At 41.3% G+C, this 26234-nt stretch overlaps 2 protein-coding genes across 3 annotated transcripts in view; both read right to left on the reverse strand.

Annotated features, from left to right (window-relative positions):
- The window catches only part of LOC129553194 (survival motor neuron protein), a 28835-nt gene extending 15924 nt beyond the window's left edge, over window positions 1–12911 (reverse strand). For both annotated transcript variants that reach the window (XM_055421907.2, XM_088827746.1), the window contains exons 1-2: window positions 12772–12911; window positions 1171–1242 (exon numbers count right to left, since the gene is read on the reverse strand). In XM_055421907.2, coding sequence (XP_055277882.1) covers window positions 1171–1242; window positions 12772–12858 — 159 coding nt within the window. In that variant the 5' untranslated portion in view covers window positions 12859–12911. The remainder of the gene's footprint in view (window positions 1–1170; window positions 1243–12771) is intronic.
- A 6490-nt stretch (window positions 12912–19401) lies between these two features.
- Window positions 19402–20221, reverse strand: LOC129553191 (histone H3.3A). Its single transcript, XM_088827747.1, has one exon. It carries the CDS (start codon window positions 20155–20157, stop codon window positions 19747–19749), a length of 411 nt encoding a protein of 136 aa, XP_088683873.1. The 5' UTR covers window positions 20158–20221; the 3' UTR covers window positions 19402–19746.
- Between the last annotated feature and the right edge of the window lie 6013 nt (window positions 20222–26234).

Raw genomic sequence — 26234 nt, forward strand, 5'->3', positions numbered from 1 at the left:
TGATAGTCACGGCATTTTTGATGACATAGCAATGCAGAGCCCTAATGCTTTTATTACTTCTCTCATCAAGTTTTAAACTTGGGCATTCCCAATAAGAACTGCCATCTTTACCTGCTTATGATCATCTATTCCTATTACTTCAATTATGCTCACTATGCTAACAAACTTCCAAAATTATTATCTAGCTCTGGCTTTTCTCCTTAGTTCAATATTTCTGACCAGCAATTCCATAGCTTCACATTTACCCCGCCACTAAAAGGAGACCCTCTCTTGCCCACATCAGTTCTTTTTCTCCGCTCAATCAACTTCCTCCTTCAATATCACCAACCCATCCCACAATCGGCTCTATTTGATCCGCATTTCCCAGCACTCTCTTGCTAACTGATTGGTATGATTCTAGTCTAAATGTATGTTGGAAAGCACGTTACTGATAAATTTAGAGTTCAGCATCAAGGATGACATGCAGCTCGCATCTTTCCTTCAGGCTACAGGAGTGACTGGGAAAGGAAGTAGATTCTACACCTGGTACTCTGTAGAGTGTATGCTCTGTGCACGGACTACTGATGGGCCACGCTTGATGCTCGACGAGACTGAGCACCTCAGAGAGCAGAGAAAATGATCATATCGGACAGCTGTGTAAAGGTCTTGTTTGGGTTGCAGAAAACAGGCTTCACCCTGCAAATGAACTGTGTATTCCTTGACATTCATCACCATCAGGAACACATCCTCATAGGATTTGGGGAGGATTAAATTAATGTATGTAAAGCATGTGAAACAGTGCCAGGAACACTATGAACGCCCTGCAAGTATTCATTAGTGCACTACGGCTATTTATCATCAATATTATTTCAATAACGGCTTGTTAAATATTTTAAAAGTATAATTCAGACTATCCTTCCACTAATCTGAAAGAGAAGACCTCAATAGTTTGATATAGTGTAAACATATTCAAAATAATGCTTGAAAACTACTTAAATTGCCTCTGTTAAACAGATGACATATAGTCAGGTTACCAACTTCTGAAGGAAGGTAATTAATTCATGTTATCTTTTAATCTTCAAAATTAGAACTGAATAATATGTACTGTAACACTTTTGTGTATGTTATCAATTTCTTCCCAAATGAGTCTACATGAGGAAATAAGGGAAAGAATAAATAAACATTTCATACCTTAAACGAAGCCACAGCTTTATCATATGCTTTTATCAATGCTGTATCATCCCAAATGTCAGAATCATCACTCTGGGAAAGGTAAAGAAAAAAATAATTCATGCTTGGCTGTGTTTCATCAAAAATGTGAGGAACAAGAGTTAATCCAGACATAATGTTACACTAAAAAGGAGTATTTTATAACCTAAATAAATCACAAGAAGCCCATTTGCTTAGAGATTATGTGACATTACCCCCAAACCTAGACATAAGTAAATGTTCTAGGAGAGCCACGAAGTAAATACTCTACAACGTAATTCTCATCCACCAACCATAAGTGGATCTGTTCAGGGGTAACCCAAGCTTCAGTCTTTTCTAAGAGCAGACGAAGGGGTTCAGTTTGGCAGAATGGGAAAACATCTGGCCATCAGCTCAGCTATATCCAGACGATGGGAAGTCCGCTCTAACCACTGACTCTGTGGTCCAAAGACTATTTTTTCTCTTGACCTTACAATGTGTCTAGATTGTTCAAAAAAAGAATTCTCAAAATGTTTAAAGATATAAACCATTAAAAGTGATTTATCAATTAATTTTAATTTTAAAAGGCAGTGATATTAAGTAATCAAGAAAATACCTAAAATAATTAAGCTATTTCTTTTTATTTATGTTTAATCCAATCCAAAAAGAAATATTTCTGAGCACCCATCATGTACTAAGCACTCTTCACTGAGAGGTACATGAAATCATGTTCTTAGGAGAGATGGTCTAATCAGGGATGTAAGACATACTGCCACACAAAACAAAAGAATGATAAGCACAATAAAATATTAAAATGTGAAGTCAAACAATAAGCATTTTAATCCAAAAGTGGGAAGGAAAGGCTGAGAAAGAATTCTGCCATAAACTCCACTCCTGGCGTGGCAACCCACACATCAGGAGGAAACGCAAAAACCTGCATCTTCTTCCTGAGGAGGAAAAGGTCTGAACCCCAAATTAGGTACCCCAAGTTTTAAGACCAGTAACTGAGAGATGAGTCACCAAAACACCTAACTTAAAAAACAAAGGGGGACGTCCCTGCTGGTGCGGTGGACAAGAATCCACCTGCCAATGCAGCGGACACGGGTTCAATCCCTGCCCTGGGAAGACCCGACACGCCGTGGGGCAACTAAGCCCGTGTGCCACAACTACTGAGCTTGCGCTCCAGAGCCCGGGAACCACCACTATAGGGACCTGTGCGCCCGAAGCCCGTGCTCCCCAAGAGAGGCCGCCGCAACGAGGAGTCCACGCCCTTCAACTGGAGAGCAGCTCCCGTTCTCTGCAGCTAGATAGAGCCCTCGGGCAGCAACGAAGACCCAAATAAATATCAATGTATTAAGAAGTAATTAGTTAAAAATAAAACTGGTTACTATTAAAAAACAACAAAACAAGGGGTTTTCTCTTTACAAGTCACACACAGGAACAGAACTGAGGACTGGCTCTGAAAGGGTTCCCATGGAACCCCTCCTCCCCCATACCAGTGCGGAAGCGGCTGACTGCGAGGCGCCCACCTTCTCTAAGAGACTCGCGTGCTTATCTAGAAGTGACGGCCTGCAGGGTGCACATGCATGCTGCTGCTTCAGTCGTGCCCCACTCTGTGTAACCCTGTGGACTGTGGCCTGCCTGGCTCCTCTGACCATGGGATTCTCCAGGCGAGAATACTGGAGTGGATTGCCATGCCCTCCTCCAGGGGATCTTTCTGACCCAGGGATGGAACCCAAGACTCTTACTTCTCCTGCACTGGCAGGCTGGTTCTTTACCGAGAGCCCCACCTGGGAAGCCCAGGCGTTTATCGTCCATCTGGTGGCCAGCTAGGACACTGAGACCAGAGGCGAGGAGCACCGTATTATGCTGTCTGCCTCACTCCAGCCAGCAAGAGCCATCTTTGCCCTCTGCTGCTCTCCACAGCACCAGTTATCTCCCACAGGGGACTTATGCACGTCTGATGCCTTAATAATTTACGGCTGGTGCACTGGTTTCTGCAGCTGCAGCCCAGGGTGGGCTCATTCTTCGGTCCCACAGGACCAACAGGCAAAGAAACGGTCCTTGGCAGGCTACCGCGCCCAGGGCACTGCGCCAATAACAGACTGAGACGCTCCTCAGCCTTTCTGTGGAACAGGCCCATTTGCTGGTCCAGAAAATTAGGCTTGAGGAGGAGGCTTCTAGTCTGGTGCATGTCACGGATCTATGGAGATGCTCAGAGGCTGCTGGATGCAACAATTTCACCCTCTCTCTGTCTGGCTCAAGCTTACTGTACTCTCTGAATGAAGCTTAATGTAACATGTGACATCAAAGGCACAATGTGGAGGGGAATAAAAATGCAGAGCTCTAGAATGAATTCAAATTCAACTCATTATCAACTTAAAACAGATGACTGTAAATACAAGTTATTATATGTAAGACTTGTGGCAACCACAAAGCAAAAATCAAAAATCTATAGGAAATACTCAAAAGATAAAGACAAAAACATCTAAGCATACCATTAGATAAAATGATCAAACCACAAAGGGAGAGGAAAGAAGGAAACAGAACTATGAGACCTCCAGAAGAAGTTTAACAAAATGGCAGTAAGTAACTTACATAACAACAATTACTTAAAATGTAAATGAACTAAATTCGCCAATCAAAAGACAGCCTGGTTGAATGGATTAAAAAAAAAAAAAACCAAACACCTATATGCTACCTACAGGGGACTCACTTCAGTGTTTACATTATTTTACATATTACTTATAATAAAGTATGCAGGAATGTGTACGTCCAAAGACATACAGAAGGCCAACAAGTGCGTGGAAAGATGCTCAACATCACCAATCACTAGGTAAGTGCAAATCAAAACCACAGTGACCTATCACCTCACACCTGCTAGAATGGCTAGTATCAAAAAGGCAATAACGGGTGGGAAGGAGGCTTAAAGGGAGGGACATATGTACACTTGTGGTTGATTCACTCTGCTGTACAGCAGAAACCAACACAACACGGTAAAAGAATTATCCTCCGATTAAAAATAAATTTGAAAAAACAAAATATATCCACATTAAAAAAAAGATAACAAGTGTTGATGAGGATGGAGACATAAGGGACAACAGTCCCCCACTGGCGGGAATGTAACCTGGCACAGCCACTTCGGAAAACAATATGAAGGTTCCCCAAAAACAGAACTACCACATGATCCAGCAAAGTCCACTAACGGAATTATTCACAGGAAAAAAAACACTAACTAGAAAGGATATATGCACACCGCCCCCCTACATTCACTGCACTATCATTTACAAAAGACAAGCTATGGAGATAACCTAAGTGTCCAACAATGGGAGAATGGAGAAAGAAATCGTACACAGGTTTTCCCCACTGCCTGAAAAGCCTGAAAGTAGAGTATCCCTATGAAATCGTTTACAGATGGAGACAGGACACAGCAGAGAACCAACTATGTTAGAACATAACTTGCTAATGGATTAGAAAAAAAATCGGGATAAAGCACAGATGCTCAGAGGCACAGTCCAAAGCTACGCTGGCTTCACGCGCAGTGTGGACCCTGGGGGGAGCTTGGTGGTGCCGCTCTCACGGCTTGGGTTGCCTGCGGCCTCTATCATGCCTCGGTGCGAAACAAAACACTGAGTGTTATTTTTACTTTTCACTTTTTTTTTCATAAAAGTGAAAATCCTCTCTGGATTTCTTTCAGTTAATGAAAACAGGTATTAATGTAGGTCTTTTATGAAAGCAAAGTGGCAGAAAGGCAACTTAAAAAAGCAGGGGAAACCTGTTCATATACAATAGAATATTATTCAGCCATAAGAAAGAATGAAATCTTGTCATTTGGAGATTACATGAATGGTCCTTGAGGGCATTACACTAAGTGAAATGAGAAAGACAGATACATGCCATGTGATCTTACTTTTATGGGGAATTTAAAAACAAAAACAAAACAACCAAACAACAACAAAAAGCCCGACCTCACAGACTCAAAGAACAGACTGGCAGTTTCCAGGGACAGGGGAGGAGGGGTTGCGGGAGGAGTTGAAATGGGCACAGGGAGTCAAAATGTACCAACTTCCAGTTATAAAGTCAGTCAGTCACGGGGATGTAACATGCAGCATGGTGACTACAGTTAATAACACTGTACTCCGGGAGTTGGTGATGGACAGGGAGGCCTGGCGTGCTGTGATTCATGGGGTCGCAGAGTCAGACACGACTGAGCGACTGAACTGAACTGAACTGACACATTTCAAAATACAAAGACTTAAAAATCTCAGCACCAGGAAAAAAACAATTGTAACCCTGTATGGTGACAGATGTAAGGAAAGATATACCCATTTGAATGCAGAGTTCCAAAGAACAGCAAAGAGATAAGAAAGCCTTCCCCAGTGATTAATGCAAAGAAATAGAGGAAAATAATAGAATGGGAAAGACTACAGATCTCTTCAAGAAAATCAGAGATACCAAATGAACATTTCCTGCAAAGACGGGCACAATAAAGGACAGAAATGGTATGGACCTAACAGAAGCAGAAGATATTAAGAAGAGGTGGCAAGAATACACAGAAGAACTGTACAAAAAAGATCTTCATGACCCAGATAATCACGATGGTGTGATCATTCACCTAGAGCCAGACATCCTGGAACGTGAAATCAAGTGGGCCTTAGGAAGCATCACTACGAACAAAGCTAGTGGAGGGGATGGAATTCCAGTTGAGCTATTTCAAATCCTAAAAGATGATGCTGTGAAAGTGCTGCACTCGATATGCCAGCAAATTTGAAAAACTCAGCAGTGGCCACAGGACTGGAAAAGGTCAGTTTTCATTCCAATCCCAAAGAAAGGCAATGCCAAGGAATGCTCAAACTACCGCACAATTGCACTCATCTCACATGCTAGCAAAGTAATGCTCAAAATTCTCCAAGCCAGGTTTTGACAATACATGAACCGTGAACTTCTAGGTGTTCATGCTGGATTTAGAAAAGGCAGGGAAACCACAGATCAAATTGCCAACATCCGTTGGATCATCAAAAAAGCAAGAGAGTTCTAGAAAAACATCTACTTCTGTTTTATTGACTACATCAAAGTCTTTTGACTGTGTGGATCACAACAAACTGTGGAAAATTCTTAAAGAGATGGGAATACCAGACCACCTGACCTGCCTTCTGAGAAACCTGTACGCAGATCAAGAAGCAACAGTTAGAACTGGACATGAAACAACAGACTGGTTCCAAATAAGCAAACGAGTACATAAAGGCTATATATTATCACCCTGCTTATTTAACCTATATGCAGAGTACATCATGCGAAATGCCAGGCTGGATGAAGCACACGCTGGAATTAAGACTGCTGGGAGAAATATCAATAACCTCAGATACACAGATGACACCACACTTAAGGCAGAAAGCGAAGAACTAAAAAGCCTCTTGATGAAAGTGAAAGAGGAGAGTAAAAAAGTTGGTTTAAAATTCAACATTCAGAAAACTAAGATCATGACATCCAGTCCCATCATTTCATGGCAAATAGATGGGGAAACAGTGACAGACTTTATATTTTTGGGCTCCAAAATCACTGCAGATGGTGAGTGCAGCCATAAAATTAAAACAGGTTTGCTCCTTGGAAGAAAAGCTAGGACCAACCTAGACAAGCATATTAAAAAGCAAAGACGTTACTTTACCAACAAAGGTCCATCTAGTCAAAGCTATGATTTTTCCAGCTGTCATGAATGGATGTGAGAGTTAGACTATAAAGAAGTGCTGAAGAACTGATGCTTTTGAACTGTGGTGTTGGAGAAGACTCTTGAAAGTCCCTTGGACTGCAAGGAGATCCAACCAGTCCATCCTAAAGGATATCAGTCCTGAATATTCATTGTAAGGACTGATGCTAAAGCTAAAACTCCAATACTCTGACCACCTGATGTGAAGAACTGACTCACTGGAAAAGACCCTGATGCCGGGAAAGATTGAAGGCGGGAGAAGAAGGGGATGACAGGTTGAGATGGTTGGATGGCATCACCAACTCAATGGACATGAGTTTGAGTAAACTCCGGGAGTTGGTGATGGACAGGGAGGCCTGGTGTGCTGCAGTCCATGGGGTCACAAAGAATTGGACAGGACTGAGCAACTGAACTGATGATAACAGATATTAACTAGACTTATGATCATTTTGAAATATGTATACATTTGAAATCATTATGCTGTGCAACTAAAATTAATATAATGTTGTATGTTAATTATACCTCAATTAAAAAGAGGAAAGTAACATACGGTGGATGATCATGGGGGAAACAGGCTAGGAAATAAAAACTAAAAGCATTTAGATAGATAGAAAAGAAACTACCAAGCACTCTAAGGACAACCATGAGCCAAAAAAGCATGGAAGCAAAAATAAACACACTGTCTGTATGATTCCACTCATATGAGGAACCTAAGAAGTCAAAGTCATAGAAACAGAAAGCTGAATGGCAGTTACCTCAGGCTTTAAAAGAAGAGGAGGAAATAAGTAAGTGTTTACTGGGTAGAGTTTCTGCTTTGCAAGACTAAAAAGATCTACTGGACTACAATATGAATATATTTAACACTGCTGTAAATGTACAGGCTTCTCAGGTGGCACAGAGGTAAAGAATATCCCTGCCAATGTAGGAGATGCAAGAGACACAGGTTCCATCCCCAGGTTGGCAAGATCCCCTGGAGTAGGAAATGGCAACCCTCTCCAGTATTCTTGCCTGGAAAACTCCATGGACAGAGGACCTTGGCAGACTACAGTCCATGGGGTCGCAAAGAGTCAGACACAACTAAGTGACTGAACACACACAAACACACTGAAGTGTGTGCTTAAGAGTAGTTAAGATGATAATAGTCTTTTTTTTAAACCACAATTAAAAACTCTCGTGGCTCAGCTGGTAAAGAATCTGCCTGCATTGTGGGAGGCCTGGGTTTGATCTCTAGGTTGGGAAGATCCCCTGGAGAAGGGAAAGGCTACCCACTTCAGCATTCTGGCTTGGAGAATTCCATGGACTGTATAGTCCATGGGGTCGTAAAGAGTCGGACACGACTGAGTGACTTTCACTTTCACTTCACTTCCAAAAATAAAAATAAACACTTTGACAGGTCAGTGAGGCAATAAGTCCAACTCGAATAATCTCTATGCTATAGAGTAGTTGAAAGTAAGTTTGAATACATGTTGGTGAAAGCAAGACAGGTTACAAAACACCATCAATTAGTATGTTGGATTTTATTCAATATTAGTCAACTGATGAGTTCCAAAGAGGTTCATATAAAATGAATGTCTCTTTTTCTTGTTAATATCCACTATACAGAGAGAAATAGGTTCTGATATAAAACTATTAATCTTGCTCTATGGTAAAAAGTACTTAAAAATCATTAAGTTGGGTTTTTCCAGTGGCCTCAGTGGTAAAGAACCCGCTTGCCAATGCAGGAGACATGGGTTCGACCCCTGATTGGGGAAGATTCCACATGCCTCAAGAGCAACTAGGCCTGTGTGTTGCAACTACTGAGCCTGTGTTCTGGAGCCCCGGAGCCACAACTATTGAGCCCGTGTTCTGGAATCTGGGAGCTGCAACTACTAAAGCCCTCGTGCCTTGGAGCTTGCATTCCGCAACAAGCCACTGCAATGAGAAGCCCTCGCACAGCAAGTAAAGTAGTCCCCACTCTCTGCAACTAGAGAAAGCCAGAGTAGCAAGGAAGACCCAGCACAGGCAAATATAAATAAATATACATTTTAAAAATCATCAGATCATTTTGCAGATAAGGAAAGTAACCACAAACAAGTAATTGACTGGTCTAAGGTTATGCTGCCCTTGGAATGGGAGATGTTCCTTAAAGCAGAAGATATGTCAACTCTGCCAATGCAAGTTCAGTTCAGTTCAGTTCAGTCACTCAGTCGTGTCTGACTCTTTGCGACCCCATGAATCACAGCACGCCAGGCCTCCCTGTCCATCACCAACTCCCGGAGTTCACTCAAACTCATGTCCACAGAGTCGGTGATGCCATCCAGCCATTTCATTCTCTGTCGTCCCTGTCTCCTCCTGCCCCCAACCCCTCCCAGCATCAGAGTCTTTTCCAGTGAGTCAACTCGTTGCACAAGGTGGCCAAAGTATTGGAGTTTCAGCTTTAGCATCAGTCCTTCCAATGAACACCCAGGATTGATCTCCTTTAGAATGGACTGGTTGGATCTCCTTGCAGTCCAAGGGACTCTCAAGAGTCTTCTCCAGCACCACACTTCAAAAGCATCAATTCTTCGAAAGGTACTACTAATAAAAGTAGTACTACTACTACTCCACTCTATCATTAGAAGTGGGCACTCTTAAAAGACACAAATACACAGCAGCCCAAAGTGATCACATTTCAACTGTTACAAGAAATTTCAAAATGAACAACCAAGATATCCATACAAAGCTACTACAAGAAGAAATATTTTAGGTGATAAAAATTCTCAACTAACAATCACAAACAGAAGAAAATGCAATAGCCATCTGAAATTAAACTGTCAAACAAGCATTTGCAATCTGGAAAAAAACACAATCAAAATTTCTAAAACTCAGATGAGAAAAGAAGGCAATTGGGAATCAAATCAGAAGTTAAACGAAATCAAGAAAGAAAAGGAAGAAAAAGTAATACTGACTACAAGGTACTCAAAGAAGATACTTGACTGAAAATCTAACGGGTACCAAGGAATAGATGAAAAGAAAGGAAAGAAGAAAGGAAGGAAAATAAAGTGGTGACTGGCAAAAAATATTTAGCATATGAGTAAATGGGGTTCCTGAAGAATATAAGCTAAACAATTTAATAAACAGTAGTTAGGATTCCTGCTCTCACTGCTGAGGGCCTGGGTTCAGTCCCTGGTTGGTGAACTAAGATCCCACAAGCCTCAGAGTGGAGCCAAAAGAAAAAAAAAAAAAAAAAAGAATTAAAATGTATCTACTCCATGACCCAGGGATTCCCCAAAGAGAAATAAAAGCATATGCTCATACAAAGTCTTCTACACTAACATTTATGGTGTTTCTATTTTTAATAGTCGCAAACTGAAAGCAACCCAAATGTTCACGAACAAGCGAATGAATAAACTGTAGCATATTTATGCAACAGGATCCTACAGCAATGGAAAGGAATGAATAACTGGTACATACATGGATGAAACGCAAAGTAAGCTGAATAAAAAGACGCCATATTAAAAACAGATTCCAAGTCTGCAAAATTCTAGAAAATGCAGACTAAACAAGGGTGACAGAAAGTGGAGCAGTTGTCTGGGGACAGGACATGAGGAGGGATGAAAGGGAAGAATTACAAAGGGGTACAAGGAAATTCAAATCCTCCCACACACTGGTAGTACATGGAGAAGCTGGGACAATATGAAGAAAAGAGATGGCTTGTCGGTCCCTAGCTGCTCAGTCACCAGCTACTGTAGCTCCGACAACTATGTTCATGCAAACACATGAAAGGTCTGAAGGAGAACCACCCACTAAGACCTTCACAGGCTCCTGCCCCACAGAAATTATGAGAAATAATAAACTGATTATTGTTCCAAGCCACTAAGTTTTGGGTGACTTGTTACCCAGCAATAGCAAAGAGAACAGACCACCAGGCCTGCCTTTTATTTGTTCCTCAGTCATCAACAGCAGCCCAGCTCTGTCCCTACAGGCATTTCAAAATGAAATGTCTTCTCCATCTCTCTCAAATCAGTGTGCCAGAGGTGGGGAAGGAATCTTCCTTGTTCCTCACCTCCACTTCCAGATGATTCTTGCTCCCTAAAACTCCCAGGTTTGAAAACTCTGTCACCAAACTCTATCCCACTAGTGTCACCACTATCCCTTCTCACAGCAATCACCTGCAGCCTCCTGGGTCACCCTGCTTCATTCCCTGAGGTTTATATCCCAGTACTCTCTCCAGCACTACTCCTGTCATAAACTTTGGTTATTTAAAAACCCACGTACGTGATCCTTCCAATACCCTACCCTTGTTAGTTCTTTAAATGCTTCGCTACCAATGACCTTTTAGAGTGCAGAGTCTCAGCTACCCACTTCTATGGTCCTTAATACGACCATTAACTACAACCTCTCCATAAACTCAACTAAGACTCCTACTCTCCAGCTACCACCAGACAGGCTCTACAACTTACTCCCAGTAGGCTGATGATGACAATCTTCTCACCTCACTGGGCCTGGTAAAACTGTGATCTTCCCACTTTTTAAACTGTCTCTCCCCATCCTAATGCCCTCACTTTCTTTCTTCAGTTCAGTTCAGTTAAATTCCAACATCAGTCAAGAAGATAACTCTCTGTACTGGCCTCCTCACTTCATACTAGGTTAAAACTATAACCATATTAATTTCCACTATTCATTGACTTTGTCTGCCCTCACACAACTGGATTTGAAAAATTTAGCTAATGAAAAACATAATCATGCTATCTAGTCTCCTTTAAACTCATAACCACAAATCTGAAGTAGGCCTTGAATGTTGCCTAGCAACAATTCCACTACATTAAATCCAACACTCACCCACTCTCCTAGAGGCTCACTTTCTACCCTCTCTCTTCCCTAACCTCCAACACCTGACCCCTGCTCCCTCTTCACTACTGATGACTTGCTTCTTTTACTGAGAACAGCAACAATCAAAACAGAATTTTCATAATCTCTTGCCACTATATCTGCCCATCCACACAAATCTGAACCCATATAACTGAACTGTCAATGTTTCTAACAAAGGCCAAATCCATTCCCTCCTACCTTCTCTAGAACATTGCTGCCACAGTCCTCTCCTTTCTTCTGCAACGTCAATTATATCGTCCTTATTGGATCTTTCCTATCAGCCCACAAACGTGCTGAAACACTGTTCCCATCTTCAAAATAAAAAACCAATTAAGAATCCTCTTTATCTCACTCCCTCTCCATTCGATTTCTCTATCTTGCAGTACCCACAATAAAACTTGAAATATTTGCTTATATGTGTTGCTTTGAATTTCTCCTCTCCGACTCTTGAACTCGCTCCAATCACATTTCACTCAAGAATGAGTTCTAAACTACTACAACATTGTTAATCGGCTATACCCCAATACAAAACTTAAAAAAAAAAAAATTTTTTTTTTAAAAGAATGAGTTCTAATCTCACCCCCTTATAAACCTGCTCTACCTGTAGTCTTCCCCATCCTAGTAAGCGGCAACTTAATCTTTTCAGTTCTTCAGAACAATCTTGGAGTTATCCTTCACTTTCCTCTCTCAAGACTCTATTATTGTATCCACGAGCACAACCTGTTGCCTCCGACTTCAAAATAAATCCAGAATCCAAGTGATTTTGCTCTCCACGGCTAACAACTGGATCGTTTCAATAAACTCCTAACTACTTTCCCTGCTTCGCCCTGGCCTGTCCCCACACACCTCCCACCCCCTCTCAGAGCTAGGTGGTGGACAGCCGAAGGACAATTAAGTAGCGGCAGCGCTTGAAGTCATTACGGAGCCCAAACTGGGCGAAGAAGGAGCTTGAGGCTGAGGCTCCAAGTGGGGAAAGACGTAGAAACACGCGGATCACGGCCGCGCAGTGAGCGGACTGGCCGGCGAAGGAGCGCGGGGGTTGGTCGGCGACAACGGGGCCTCCACCTCACCTCGCCAGTGCCGCGCCGGAACAGCACCGCGTCCTCCGGCTCCGGGAAGCCGCTGCCGCTCCCGCCGCCGCCGCCGCCCATCGCCATCGCCAGCCTGCTGCCGGGAGCGCGGCGTGGGCTCCGTCCCTCGGCGAGTGACGACTTCCGCCGCCCGGCCTCTGGGACCGGAAGAGCATGGCGGCCTGGGGGCCGGCGTACGGGGTGCTTCGCGTGCTCTCTGCCCGCGGGCGCCGCCTGCCCGCGTCGGCCTCCGTCGGGCGCGTTGGTGTGCGCTCTCTGTATCCTTTAAGTTCTTTCATTTCACTCTTTCGTCTGCTCGTCAAGTGTTTCGACACATTTTTTGTTTTAAAGAATAAATCCTCTTAGAAAAATGGTGTTCGTTGCAGTTCACTTAGAAAATATGGGTAAGCGAAAAGTAAAAATCAGTCCATTGTTAACCGATAATTATATAGCTGCCTTTTTTTTTTTTTTAAGTGCTTTTAAGACATTCAACTGGACATGGAACAACAGACTGGTTCCAAATAGGAAAAGAAGTATGTCAAGGTTGTGTATTGTCACCCTGCTTATTTAACTTATATGCAGAGTACATCATGAGGAACGCTGGGCTGGAAGAAGCACAAGCTGGAATCAAGATTGCCGGGAGAAATATCAATAACCTCAGATATGCAGATGACACCACCCTTATGGCAGAAAGTGAAGAGGAACTCAAAAGCCTCTTGATGAAAGTGAAAGAGGAGAGTGAAAAGGTTGGGTTGAAGCTCAACATTCAGAAAACAAAGATCATGGCATCTGGTCCCATCACTTCATGGGAAATAGATGGGGAAACAGTGGAAACAGTGTCAGACTTTATTTTGGGGGGCTCCAAAATCACTGCGGATGCTGATTGCAACCATGAAATTAAAAGACGCTTGCTCCTTGGAAGGAAAGTTATGACCAACCTAGATAGTATATTAAAAAGCAGAGATACTACTTTGCCAACCAAGGTCCGTCTAGTCAAGGCTATGGTTTTTCCCGTGGTCATGTATGAATGTGAGAGTTGGACTGTGAAGAAAGCTGATCACCGAAGAATTGATGCTTTTGAACTGTGGTGCTGGAGAAGACTCTTGAGAGTCCCTTGGACTGCAAGGAGATCCAACCAGTCCATTCTAGAGGAGATCAATCCTGGGTGTTCATTGGAAGGACTGATGCTAAAGCTGAAGCTCCAGTACTTTGGCCACCTCATGCGAAGAGTTGACTCACTGGAAAAGACCCTGATGCTGGGAGGGATTGGGGGCAGGAGGAGAAGGGGACGGCAGAGAATGAGATGGCTGGATGGCATCACCGACTTGATGGACCTGAGTTGAGTGAACTCCGGGAGTTCGTGATGGACAGGGAGGCCTGGCATGCTGCGATTCACGGGGTCGCAAAGAATCAGACATGACTGAGCGACTGAACTGAACTGAAGACATTCATGTACTTGTGCTAAGTTGCTTCAGTCGTGTCCGACTCTGTGTGACCCTATGGACTGTAGTCCACCAGGCTCCTCTGTCCATGGGATTGATTCTCCAGACAAGGATAGTGCAGGGGGTTGCCATTTCCTCCTTCAGGAGATCGTCCCCATCCAGGGATTGAGACTGCATCTCTTGCAGTCTTCTACATTGGCAAGGATGGAAGGATGTGTGCATCCTCAGTCTTGTCTGGCTCTTTCTGACCCTATGGACTGTAGCCCGCCAGACTCCTCTGTCCATGGGGATTCTCCAGGCAAGAATACTGGAGTGGGTTGCCACACCCTCCTCCAAGGGATCTTCACGAGCCAGGGATCGAACCCACATCTCTTGCGTTTCCTCCATTAGCAGGCAGGTTCTTTACCACTAGTGCCTCCTGGGAAGCCCCTTTATGTACTTACGTTCACAACAATCTTTTGAGTTAAGGGCTGTTATTACCATTTAATGGAGAAGGAAATGGCAGCCCACTCCAGTATTCTTGCCTGGAGAATCCCATGAACGGAGGAGCCTGGCAGGCTATAGTCCATGGGGTCGCACAGTGTCGGACAGGATTGAAGCGACTTGGCATGGCAAGGCATTCCCATTTAAAGATGAGGAAACTGAGGCACAGAGCATTTACACAGCTGTCTGGAATCCAGCATTCCTTTAACAGCCTACCCATAGCATTTGGTTTAATATTCTCCCAAATCTTCTTGTGACTTTTTGAACTTAAAAACCTAAGTTGTGTTTTTTGGTTTTTTTAAATCTTTGTGTTTACATGGGTCAAGCAGGTTTTTAATTCTTTGTAGAAGCTTACCCTATACTTTTCCAGTATTCCTTATTGAGCATTTAGAATTGCTAAATGGCTTCCATGTTCCTATTGTAATTGAATTTTTTAAAAAAAGGAAATTTGAGGGCTCCCTGCGGCTTCTGTAGATACCAGAAATAGATGTATTTTTTAAACACTCACTTAGATTTCTTCAGTCATAATTCTCACAGTGGCAATATGATGCAGAAGTTTAAACAGTTTGGAACCAGGTTTCTTTTTATTTAAATTTTTTGATAGACTTTACAGTTTATAATACTCATTATTTAAAAAAAAATTGTTGGTTTTTGGCTGTGCAGGGTCTTCCTTGCTGCATGGTCTTTCTCTAGTAGTGGCAAGGGAGCCTATTCATTATTTCAGGCGTACAATTTAGCAGGTTTTAGTACAGTCACAAGACTGTGCATTTCCACCACTAAATTGCAAAATGTTTTAATCACCCCCCAAAAGAAACCTTGTATCTAGTAAAGTCACTCCACATTCTCTCCTTTTTCCAGTCCCTCACAACCACTAACCTTCTGTCTAGATTTGCTTGTTCTGGATATTTCATGTAAATGGGATCATTTTGATCTTTTGTGCCTTCTTCACGTAGCATGTTTTCAAGGGGGAATTACCTTTAATTAGTATTTAATGGCAAGTTTCTTTGTTGAAAAGTATTTCTACTTACCAGAAAGTAGAGAAGTAAATTACCCTTACTTGGTTCCTCAATAAAAATGAACTACGGCAATTTTTGTTATCAGAGAAAACACGTTTTTTTTCCTTGATGTTGACATCCATATTTGAATCACTGTATGGATTTTACAAAGTTATTGCACATGACAGACAAAGCACTCAAAGCATAGGGTAGTGGATTTTCAAAGGAAACCATTTCATCAGATTTGAAGGCACTTAGGTAAACATTAAATTTAACATCACAATCATGGAGGGTCCCCGGTCTGAGTACCATACCTGACACCTGGCAGGGGCCCCATACACATGGCTGAATGTGTAATTCCCCCTACTGCAGGAACAGCTCCATTCTCTGAGGCCCTAGGACCCTCTTACAGGCTAGTCCTGGTGGTTCTGCCCTGTACACACAACATTTTATTTTCATATTCTGTTTTTCCTGCTAGCAGCCCCTGTGAGCAAGTGTCTTCATGTTTTATCTCTGTTCTTATGAGGCCAGTTCAGAGTGAGTGATGCCTAAAAAGTGTTTGGTAAATCAATGAATTGTGGGAACCCAACCCAGCTCTGACACTTCTGTCAGTAGGCTAGTCTACTAGAGGAAGGTTATTCACAGATGTATAAATTGCACTTGCATGAGAAAGAATTTCATTAAGTAGACCTCCAGATGTTCAAGCTGGATTTAGAAAAGGCAGAGGAACCAGAGATCAAATTGCCAACATCCATTGGATCCTTGAAAAAGCAAGAGAGTTCCAGAAAAACATCTGCTTTATTGACTACGTCAAACCCTTTGACTGTCGATCAATAAAAACTGTGGAAAATTCTTCAAAATTGGAATATCAGACCACCTTACTGGCCTCCTGAGAAATCTGTATGCAGGTCAAGAAGCACCACTTAGAAATGGACATGGAACAATGGACTGGTTGCAAATTGGGAAAGGAGTATGTCAATGCTATATATTATCACCCTGCTTATTTAACTTATATGCAGAGTACGTCATGTGAAAATTCCAGGCTGGATGAAGCACAAGCTGAAATCAAGATTGCCAAGAGAAATATCAGTAACCTCAGATATGCAGATTACACCACCCTTATGGCAGAAAGCAAAGACGAACTGAAGAGGGACTGTTGGGCCATTCTTAGCATCTCATCCAGTTGGTGAGGAAAGTGACAGCAATCCAAAGAAGACTGTTGAAAGAAACAACTCTTGCCCAGTAACAGCTCTTTTGCTTAAAGTTGCCTTCCCACTGTCACTGGAGCTATTTTTAAGTTATCGTGAAATGCCAACAGACAGTGTGGGTGAACGTTAACAGTAAATCATGGCTTCATAGATTAATTAATTGCCGCACAAATAAGTTGATGTATATGGTTTTAAATCTTACATAAGTAAAACAAGTCAAACCATTTTTTCTTTAAAGAACTAAAAGAACAGAGCGTCTCTGATCTTGAAAACTGTATACTGGCTTCAAGGCAGATTGTTCTGTAATCTGACCAATAGTAATGTAGAACTTTTCATACATGTTTATAAAATAAATCTTAGAAGAAAAAAACTTCATGAACTGGAACCAGTCTTTGTGTGTATGGAATTTTCATACCAAAAACCTACATTTGGTGAATCTTGGAACTTGCCATGATCAAGTAAGTGACTCAAATGATTAGTGAACAAGTTTCCACCTAGGGTAATATATATTGGTATTGTCATAGAGAACAGCCAATAAAAGACCAAAACCGATTAGTTCCTCACTTCTACCTTATCTTCAGTCTATCTGAAGGATTGATCAGGATATCTGAGATGTGTCAGTGATTTGTGTACAAGAATGCTCACTATTAAAGCAGCAGAAATTTGAAAATTCCAAAGGATGTTTTGGAAGAATATTTGAATGATATTATGGACAGATAGTAGCATAATTCATAAATGACATAGATATAATCACTCATCCAGTATGTAAAGTTTGGATTCATTTCCCTCACATCATACACCAAAATACATCCTAGGTGACTTTTTATAAAGTAACCTTTGGGATGGGGGAGATTTTAAGACAGAAATAAACTATGCAAGAACTGAAAACGCAAATACATTTTGGAGGTCAGGCAGGAGAAGGAGATGAGTTAAAGAGTAAGCAATAAGGGGTGCTGAGTACTGCAGTCAGTTAACTCAAGACTATCCCTCTGCATACCTCCACACCCCCACTCACTCCACCTACTTCCCATCCTAAACAAAGGCATTCAAGTTCACAGTAAAAAATTTTAACATGTCAGGACAAGTCTGCTGTTTGTCAGTCTGCTTCTTCAGTTAATAAAGAAACTACGCATTTAAATAAAAATTACAATGAGATATCACCTTATATTGGTCAGAATGGCCATCACCAAAAAGCCTACAAATAAATGCTGGAGAGAGTGTGGCAAGAAGGGAACCTCCTACACTATTGGTGGGAATGTAAATTGCTACAGCCACCATGGAGAACAGCATGGAGATTCCTTAAAAAACTAAAAATAGAGCTACCACATAAATCCTGTAATCCCACTCCTGGGCATACATCTGGAGAAAACTGTAATTAAAAAAGATACATGCACCCCAGTAATCACTTGAGCACTATTTACAATAGCTGAGACATGGAAGCAATGTCATTGACAGCGATATGGATAGACCTAGAGATTATTGTTGGAGAAGGCAATGGCACCCACTCCAGTACTCTTGCCTGGAAAATCCCACGGACGGAGGAGCCTGGTAGGCTGCAGTCCATGGGGTCGCCAAGAGTCAGACACGACTGAGCGACTTCACTTTCAGTTTTCACTTTCATGCACTGGAGAAGAAAATGGCAACCCACTCCAGTGTTCTTGCCTGGAGAATCCCAGGGACAGTGGAGCCTGGTGGGCTTCTGTCTATGGGGTTGCAAAGAGTCAGACACGACTGAAGCGACTTAGCAGCAGCAGCAGAGATCATTGTACTAAGTGAAGTAAGCCAGAGAAAGATATCATGTAATATTGCTTACATGTGGAATCTAAGAGAAAAAGATACAAAGAAACTTATGTACAAAACAGAAATACACCCACAGACATAGAAAACAAATTTATGGTTACCAAAGAGGGTAGAGGGTGGGAGAGAAAAATTAGGATTTTGGAATTAACGTATACACCCAACTAGATGTAAAACAGATAATGAATACAGACCTATTGTATTGCACAGGCAACTATGAAACTCAGTATTTTGTAATCACTTTCACACATTGGAGAAGGAAATGGCAACCCACTCCAGTGTTCTTGCCTGGAGAATCCCAGGGATGGTGGAGCCTGGTGGGCTGCCGTCTATGGGGTCACACAGAGTCAGACACGACTGAAGTGACTTAGCAGCAGCAGCAGCAGCATGAAGGAAAAGAATCTGAAAAAAGTATACATATATGTATGTATAACTGAATCACTTTGCTGTACACCTGAAACTAACACAACATTTTTTTTTCAATGTAAAACATTTAATTTAAAAATGTTGACACTACAATATATAAAATAGCTATTATAAATGCACATAGTGTATTCTATAGCTGCCAGGTTTACTTTTTTTTTTTTTAAGGAAACTGTAAGTTACACTGTGGTTAAGACTTGTATCTTCACCCTTGAAAAAGCCCACATTCTATCACAGTGATGTATGGTCAGACTTAACAGCCCCAATTGTTAAACACTTGGATCAAGTCATAACCAGTTTTATTGCAAAAGGACCCTGTACACATTTATCAATTCTAGTACCTTAATAACTACCCAACAAGTCATTAACATACAGAAACATGCATCATGAGAAGCAAGAAATATCACCCATCCCTTCTGCATATTAGCAACTTGTCACTCCTGAGCAACAGTGCTCACATCACTGAGGTCTGTGAACAGTCACTTTTCGCATTCATCCTGAGTGAAAGATGGAATGACTTAAGTACAAATTCAACATATTATAAACAATTTCTTACAAAAAAACTCACAAATTAAACCGAAGTATCTTACAGAATTTACTACAAAACACCATAAAAACTGCCTTCACTTAAGCTCTCTCTCCCCGTATCCGGCGAGCCAACTGGATGTCTTTGGGCATGATGGTGACTCTCTTAGCGTGGATGGCACACAGATTAGTATCTTCAAACAAACCCACCAGGTACGCTTCGCTAGCCTCCTGCAGGGCGCCGATGGCGGCACTCTGGAACCTCAAATCGGTTTTGAAATCCTGGGCGATCTCCCTAACCAACCTCTGGAAAGGCAGTTTCCGGATCAGAAGCTCGGTGGATTTCTGGTAACGACGGATTTCTCGAAGCGCAACAGTCCCGGGCCTGTAGCGATGAGGTTTTTTCACCCCGCCGGTAGAGGGGGCGCTTTTCCTGGCCGCTTTGGTGGCCAGCTGCTTGCGGGGCGCTTTCCCACCCGTTGACTTACGAGCAGTCTGCTTGGTTCGGGCCATTTTCTTTTACCTAGTGCCGAAGTTTTAGACCGCTTCTCCGACCGCCGCGCCGCCGCTGCTGCCCAAAGAGCCGCAGTAGCCGAAACACAGGAAGAACTCCTTCCAACGAACGACCAAACCGCTCTGCGCCAACACAACATTTTAAATCAACTATATACTTCAATTAAAAAAAGAAACTAGGCATTTGATCATGTAAAGAACTGACAAAAGTGATGTAAGTGAAACGAAAGAACAGTAGAAAATATTTGTAACAAGAAAAGTGAATATTCTTTAATATATATAAAAAAAGCTTTGTCAAATACAAATAACAGCAAAGTAAGCTAGTCATAGAAGAAAAAACCAAAAGAGCCAAGAAATATGAACAAATGTCCAAACTCTGGAAGCTCTGAATTCAGTCTGCTTGGATTCATATTCTTAACCTGACACTAACTAGATGGGTGATCTTGGGAAAAGTCCTTAACCAAAACCTCAGTTTCCATAATATCTATAAAAATGAACATAACAGGACTTCCCTGGTGGTCCAGTGGGTAAGAATTCACCTGCCAATACAGAGGACACAGGTTCCATACCTCAGTTCAGTTCAGCCACTCAGTTGTATCAGACTCTTTGCGACCCCATGGACTGCAGCATGCTGGGCTTCCCTGTGCATCACCAATTCCCGAAACTTGCTCAAACGCACGTTCATCGAGTTGGTGATGCCATCCAACCATCTCATCCTCTGTTGTCCCCTTCTCCTCTTGCCTTCAATCTTTCCCAGCATCAGGGTGTTTTCCAATGAGTCAGTTCTTCGCATCAGGTGGCCAAAGTATTGGAGTTTCAACTTCAGCATCAGTCCTTCCAATGAATATTTAAGGCTGATATCCTCGGATGAACTGGTTGGATGGTTGGATCTCCTTGCAGTCCAAGGGGCTCTCAAGAGCCTTCTCCATCAACACAGTTCAAAAGCATCAATTCTTCGGTGCTCAGCTTTCTTTATACTCCAACTCTCACATCCATGACCACTGGAAAAACCATAGCCTTGACTAGACAGACCTTTGTTGGTAAAGTAATGTCTCTGCTTTTTAATATGCTGTCTAGGTTGGTCATAGCTTTTCTTCCAAGGAGCAACCCTCTTTTAACTTTATGGCAGTACTCACAATCTGCAGTGATTTTGGAGCCCCCCAAAATAAAGTCTCTCACTGTTTCCATTGTTTCCCCATCTATTTTTCATGAAGTGATGGAACCAGATGCCATGATCTTAGTTTTCTGAATATTGAGCTTTAAGCCAACTTTTTCACTCTCCTCTTTCACTTTCATCAAGAGGCTCTTTAGTTCTTCGCTTTCTGCCATAAGAGTGGTGTCATCTGCATATCTGAGGTTACTGATATTTCTCCTGGCAGTCTTGATTCCACCTTGTGCTTCATCCAGCCTGGCATTTCACATGATATACTCTGCATATAAGTTAAATAAGCAGGGTGGCAGTATACAAGCTTGATGTACTCCTTTCCCTATTTGGAACCAGTCTGTTGCTCCATGTCCATTTTTTTTTTTTCTTTACAGTTAAAAGTATTTTTATTAAAAAAGCACAAATGCAAAGAAATGAACAGAGGAAAAATTATGCGTCGAACCTGGACTGGTCACTTATGGTAATATACATGCTACAATTCCATTCTCCCCAATCATTCCACCTTCACCCTCTCCCACAGAGTCCCAAAGACTGTTCTAAATGCCTATGTCTCTTTTGCAGTCTCTTATACAGGGTTCAGGTTACCATTTTTCTAAATTCCATATATATGCGTTAATATACGGTATTGATGTTCTTCTTTCTGGCTTACTTCACTCTGTATAATTGGCTCCAATTTCATCCACCTCATTAAAACTGATTCAAATGCATTCTTTTTGATGGCTGAGAAATACTCCATTGTGTATATGTACCAAAGCTTTCTTATCCATTCATCTGCAGATGGATCCATGTCCATTTTTAAGTGTTGCTTCTTGACCTGCATACAGATCTCTCAGGAGGCAGGTCAGATGGTCTGGTATTCCCATCTCTTGAAGAATTTTCTAGTTTGTTGTGATCCACACAGTCAAAGGCTTTGGCATAGTCAATAAAACAGAAGTAGATGTTTTTCTGGAACTCTCTTGCTTTTTTGATGATCCAACGGATGTTGGCAATTTGATCTCTGGTTCCTCTGGCTTTTCTAAAACCAGCTTGAACATCTGGAAGTTCACGGTTCACATATTGCTGAAGCCTGGCTTGGAGAATTTTGAGCATTACTTTACTAGCATGTGAGATGAGTGCAATTGTGCAGTAGTTTGAGCATTCTTTGGCATTGCCTTTCTTTGGGGGTGCAATGAAAACTGACCTTTTCCAGTCCTGTGACCACTGCTGAGTTTTTCAAATTTGCTGGCATATCGAGAAAAGCTTGCACAGCAACAAAACCCCAGCAGAACCAAAACTAAATAAATAAAGTGTATACATAGTTATGGAGAAGGCAGTGGCACCCCACTTCAGTACTCTTGCCTGGACAATCCCATGGACGGAGGAGCGTGGTAGGCTGCAGTCCATGGGGTCGCAAAGAGTCGGACATGACTGAGTGACTTCACTTTCATTTTTCACTTTCACACATTGGAGAAGGAAATGGCAACCTACTCCAGTGTTCTTGCCTGGAGAATCCCAGGGACGGAGGAGCCTGGTGGGCTGCCGTCTATGGGGTCGCACAGAGTCGGACACGACTGAAGTGACTTAGCAGCAGCAGCAGCATACATAGTTATAATATTATATATGTGTGTATATATATATAAATATTTATGTATATGTATATATATATGTGTATATAAATGATCCCACAGGTCACAAGGCATGGTCAAAAAAAATACACAGGATTTCTCTTATTCTTTATAATTTTATATACATTTATAATTATCTCAAAATTTAAAAAAAGATGAAAAAGATCAAATACTTTATTTGAACAATGAATTCACTCAAGGAAGTGCCATAAAAATTAATCAAAAAACATTGTTTTGGATTTAAATTTTAATGATTAATTACAACCTAGAAATCTTCCTTATCAATATCTATATCCTTTTGAAGATGGAAATTATCTCTAGATTTTTGAGAATTAACTTTTAATTATTTATTTATTGCCATACCTTGAGGACCTGTAGGATCTTAGTTCTCTGAAGTGACATGTTAGTTGCTCAGTCATGTCCAGCTGTTTGTGACCCCGTGAACTGTAGCCTACCAGGCTTCTCTGTCCATGGAATTCTCCAGGCAAGAATACTGGAGTGGATTGCTATTCCCTTCTCCAGAGAATCTTCCTGACCAAGGAATTGATCCGGGGTCTCCTGTACTACAGGCAGATTCTTTACTGTTTGTTTACTAGTTCCCTGACCAGGGGTCAAACCATCCCTACCCCCTACCCCTGCCCACTTTGGAAGCTGAGAGTCTTAACCACTGTACCAGCAAGGAAGTCTAAAGAATGAACTTTTAAAAGTCCAAAGTCATTCCTCTACACAGGATATTTTAGACATGAAAATTATTCATCTTTTAAAAAAGAAAATAAAGGGGGACTTCCCTCGGGGTCCAGGGGTTGGGACTCTGCCCTTCCACTGCAGAAGGAGTGGGTTTGATTCCTGGTCAGGGAACCAGGATCCTGGTGCATGCCACACAGTTTAGCGCCCCCCGAAAAAGAAAGGATGTGGCTTCAAGCATAATAAGCTCTTTGTACTCAAGGCTTATCACTCTGTAAAGAAATTCTGAAGATAGAATTACAGAAATCAGACTCATAAAGAATCTTTGTGGTACAATCAGTCTTCTTCTTTATATCTTTCATTAGAATGTAACTTAAGCTGTTGTAATCCTTTTGACCTTGTGAGCACCATCATATAAAGGGTTTTGTATTTTTTTTTTGCCATGTGGTATGTGGGATCTTAGTTTCCTGGCCAGGTTCAAACCTATGTCCCTGGCACTGGAAGTGCAGACCTTTAACCACTGGACCACTAGGGAAGTTCCACCATCATATAAAATTTTGAAGATGAAAGATAACCCCCACAATAGAACACAACTTTATTTTAACTGAAAATCTGTGTTAATATGAAGATAACTCAAGCTAAAAAACATGTTTGCCTTATTTGTATTAGAGACACTTAGGATTCCATCCTGTTTATGGTTGGTACCATTGGTAAGTGACCTATCACAAGATCACTAGAACCATCGTTAAGATGTTAGGTGAACTCTTAAAGATCTGTCCATTCATGTAGTGGTAGATGTAATAGATGATTAGTAAAAACCTGAATTGTATGATGTTAAAAATCAAGTATTTGAGTAATACTTTAAAGTTATTCATCACTTCATGATATTTTTATTCTTCTTGCAATAAATATGCATGTTTATTTCAGAATAGAATGAGGTTTCAAAAGTCAATTTCTCTAAGTTAATATGTTTCCAAATTTAAAATCAAGTTACAAATTTTTGAAGAATCTCAGAGCAGATTAAAATTGGCAAATATATATAATAAAGGTAGTGGATCAGTCAGCAAAAAGCTAGTATGAAGGTTAAAAGACAAAAGCAACTAAAACTACAATTAGATGCTAAGTAATGCATAAAATAAAAAGATACAAAATATATCAAAAACATAAAACATAGGATGTGGAGAAAAGGGAACACTTGTACATTGTTGGTGGGTATGTAAATTGGTGTAGCCACTATGGAAAACAGCATGGAGGATCCTTAAAAAACTAAAACAGAACCACCATATGATCCAGCAATAACGCTCTTCAGAGTATCTAAAGAAAATGAAAACACTAATTTGAAAAGAGGCATGCACCCCAATGTGCACAGCAGCATTATTTACAATAGCTGAGATATGGAAGCAATCTAGTGTCCTGTCAACAGATGAATGGATAAAGAAGATGTGGTATATGTGTGTGTGTGCAGATTCACACACACACACGATTAAATACTACGCAGCGATAAAAAAAAAAGAAAATTTGCCATTTGCAACAACGTACGTGGACTTGGTGGGAATTATGCTTAGTGAAGTGAGTTAGACAAAGACAAATACCGTATAGTTTCACTTACATGTGTAAACAGACTGCAATAAAAAAATATTAACATTTCCATAAAAAAAGAGGCACTCTTGGAACACTAAGAGTGAATCCTAATGTAAACTATGTACTTCGGGTGATAATGATGTGTCAATGTAGGTTCATTAGTTATAACACTAAGAGTGAATCCTAATGTAAACTATGTACTTTGGGTGGTAATGATGTGTCAATGTAGGTTCATTAGTTATAACAGAGGTACCACTCTGGCTGGGGATGTTCATAATGGGGAGGCTATGCATGAGTAAGGCCAGGGGGTATACCAGAAATCTAATAAATTTTGCTGTGACCCTAGTTTTGCTCTAAAAAAATAAAGCCTATTATAAAAGGCACTTACTTATCAATAATTACCTTAAACGTAAATGGGTTGAAATTTTCAAAAAGGCTAGGAAACAATTCTCATAGCCATCAATAGTTCAGTGTTGAGTTCATGAATAGTTTTTAAAGTTTGGGACAAACTGTAGTATTTGCTATTTGAAGTACTATTTGTAATTGGCATATTACAATGTAACATTGGTCTTCATTTCCAACTTAAAATGCCTAAAAATGCCTAACAGGTTTTTAGATTTGTGAATTTTAGTTGAAATGTATTTTATGATGTTACTAAACCTGCAGAAATATTGAAATATTTCAGAGAACTTATTCACTGTACATTTAATTTATTTTATTTATAAAAGTTGCTGCTGCTGCTGCTGCTGCTGAGTCACTTCAGTCGTGTCCGACTCTGTGTGACCCCATAGACGGAAGCCCACCAGGCTCCCCCGTCCCTGGGATTCTCCAGGCAAGAACACTGGAGTGGGTTGCCATTTCCTTCTCCAACGTGTGAAAGTGAAAAGTGAAGTCGCTCAGTCGTGTCCGACTCTTAGCGACCCCATGGATTGCAGCCTACCAGGCTCCTCCATCCATGGGTTATGAACTGTAAAAAAAAAAAAAGAAAATAACTCGGTATACAAAAAATAAAATAAACTGTTAAAAAAATAAATAAATAAAAA

Source organism: Moschus berezovskii, chromosome 18 (assembly GCF_049115385.1).
Source record: "Moschus berezovskii isolate FMDL1 chromosome 18, NW_MosBer_1.0, whole genome shotgun sequence".
Classification (NCBI taxonomy): Eukaryota; Metazoa; Chordata; class Mammalia; order Artiodactyla; family Moschidae; genus Moschus; species Moschus berezovskii.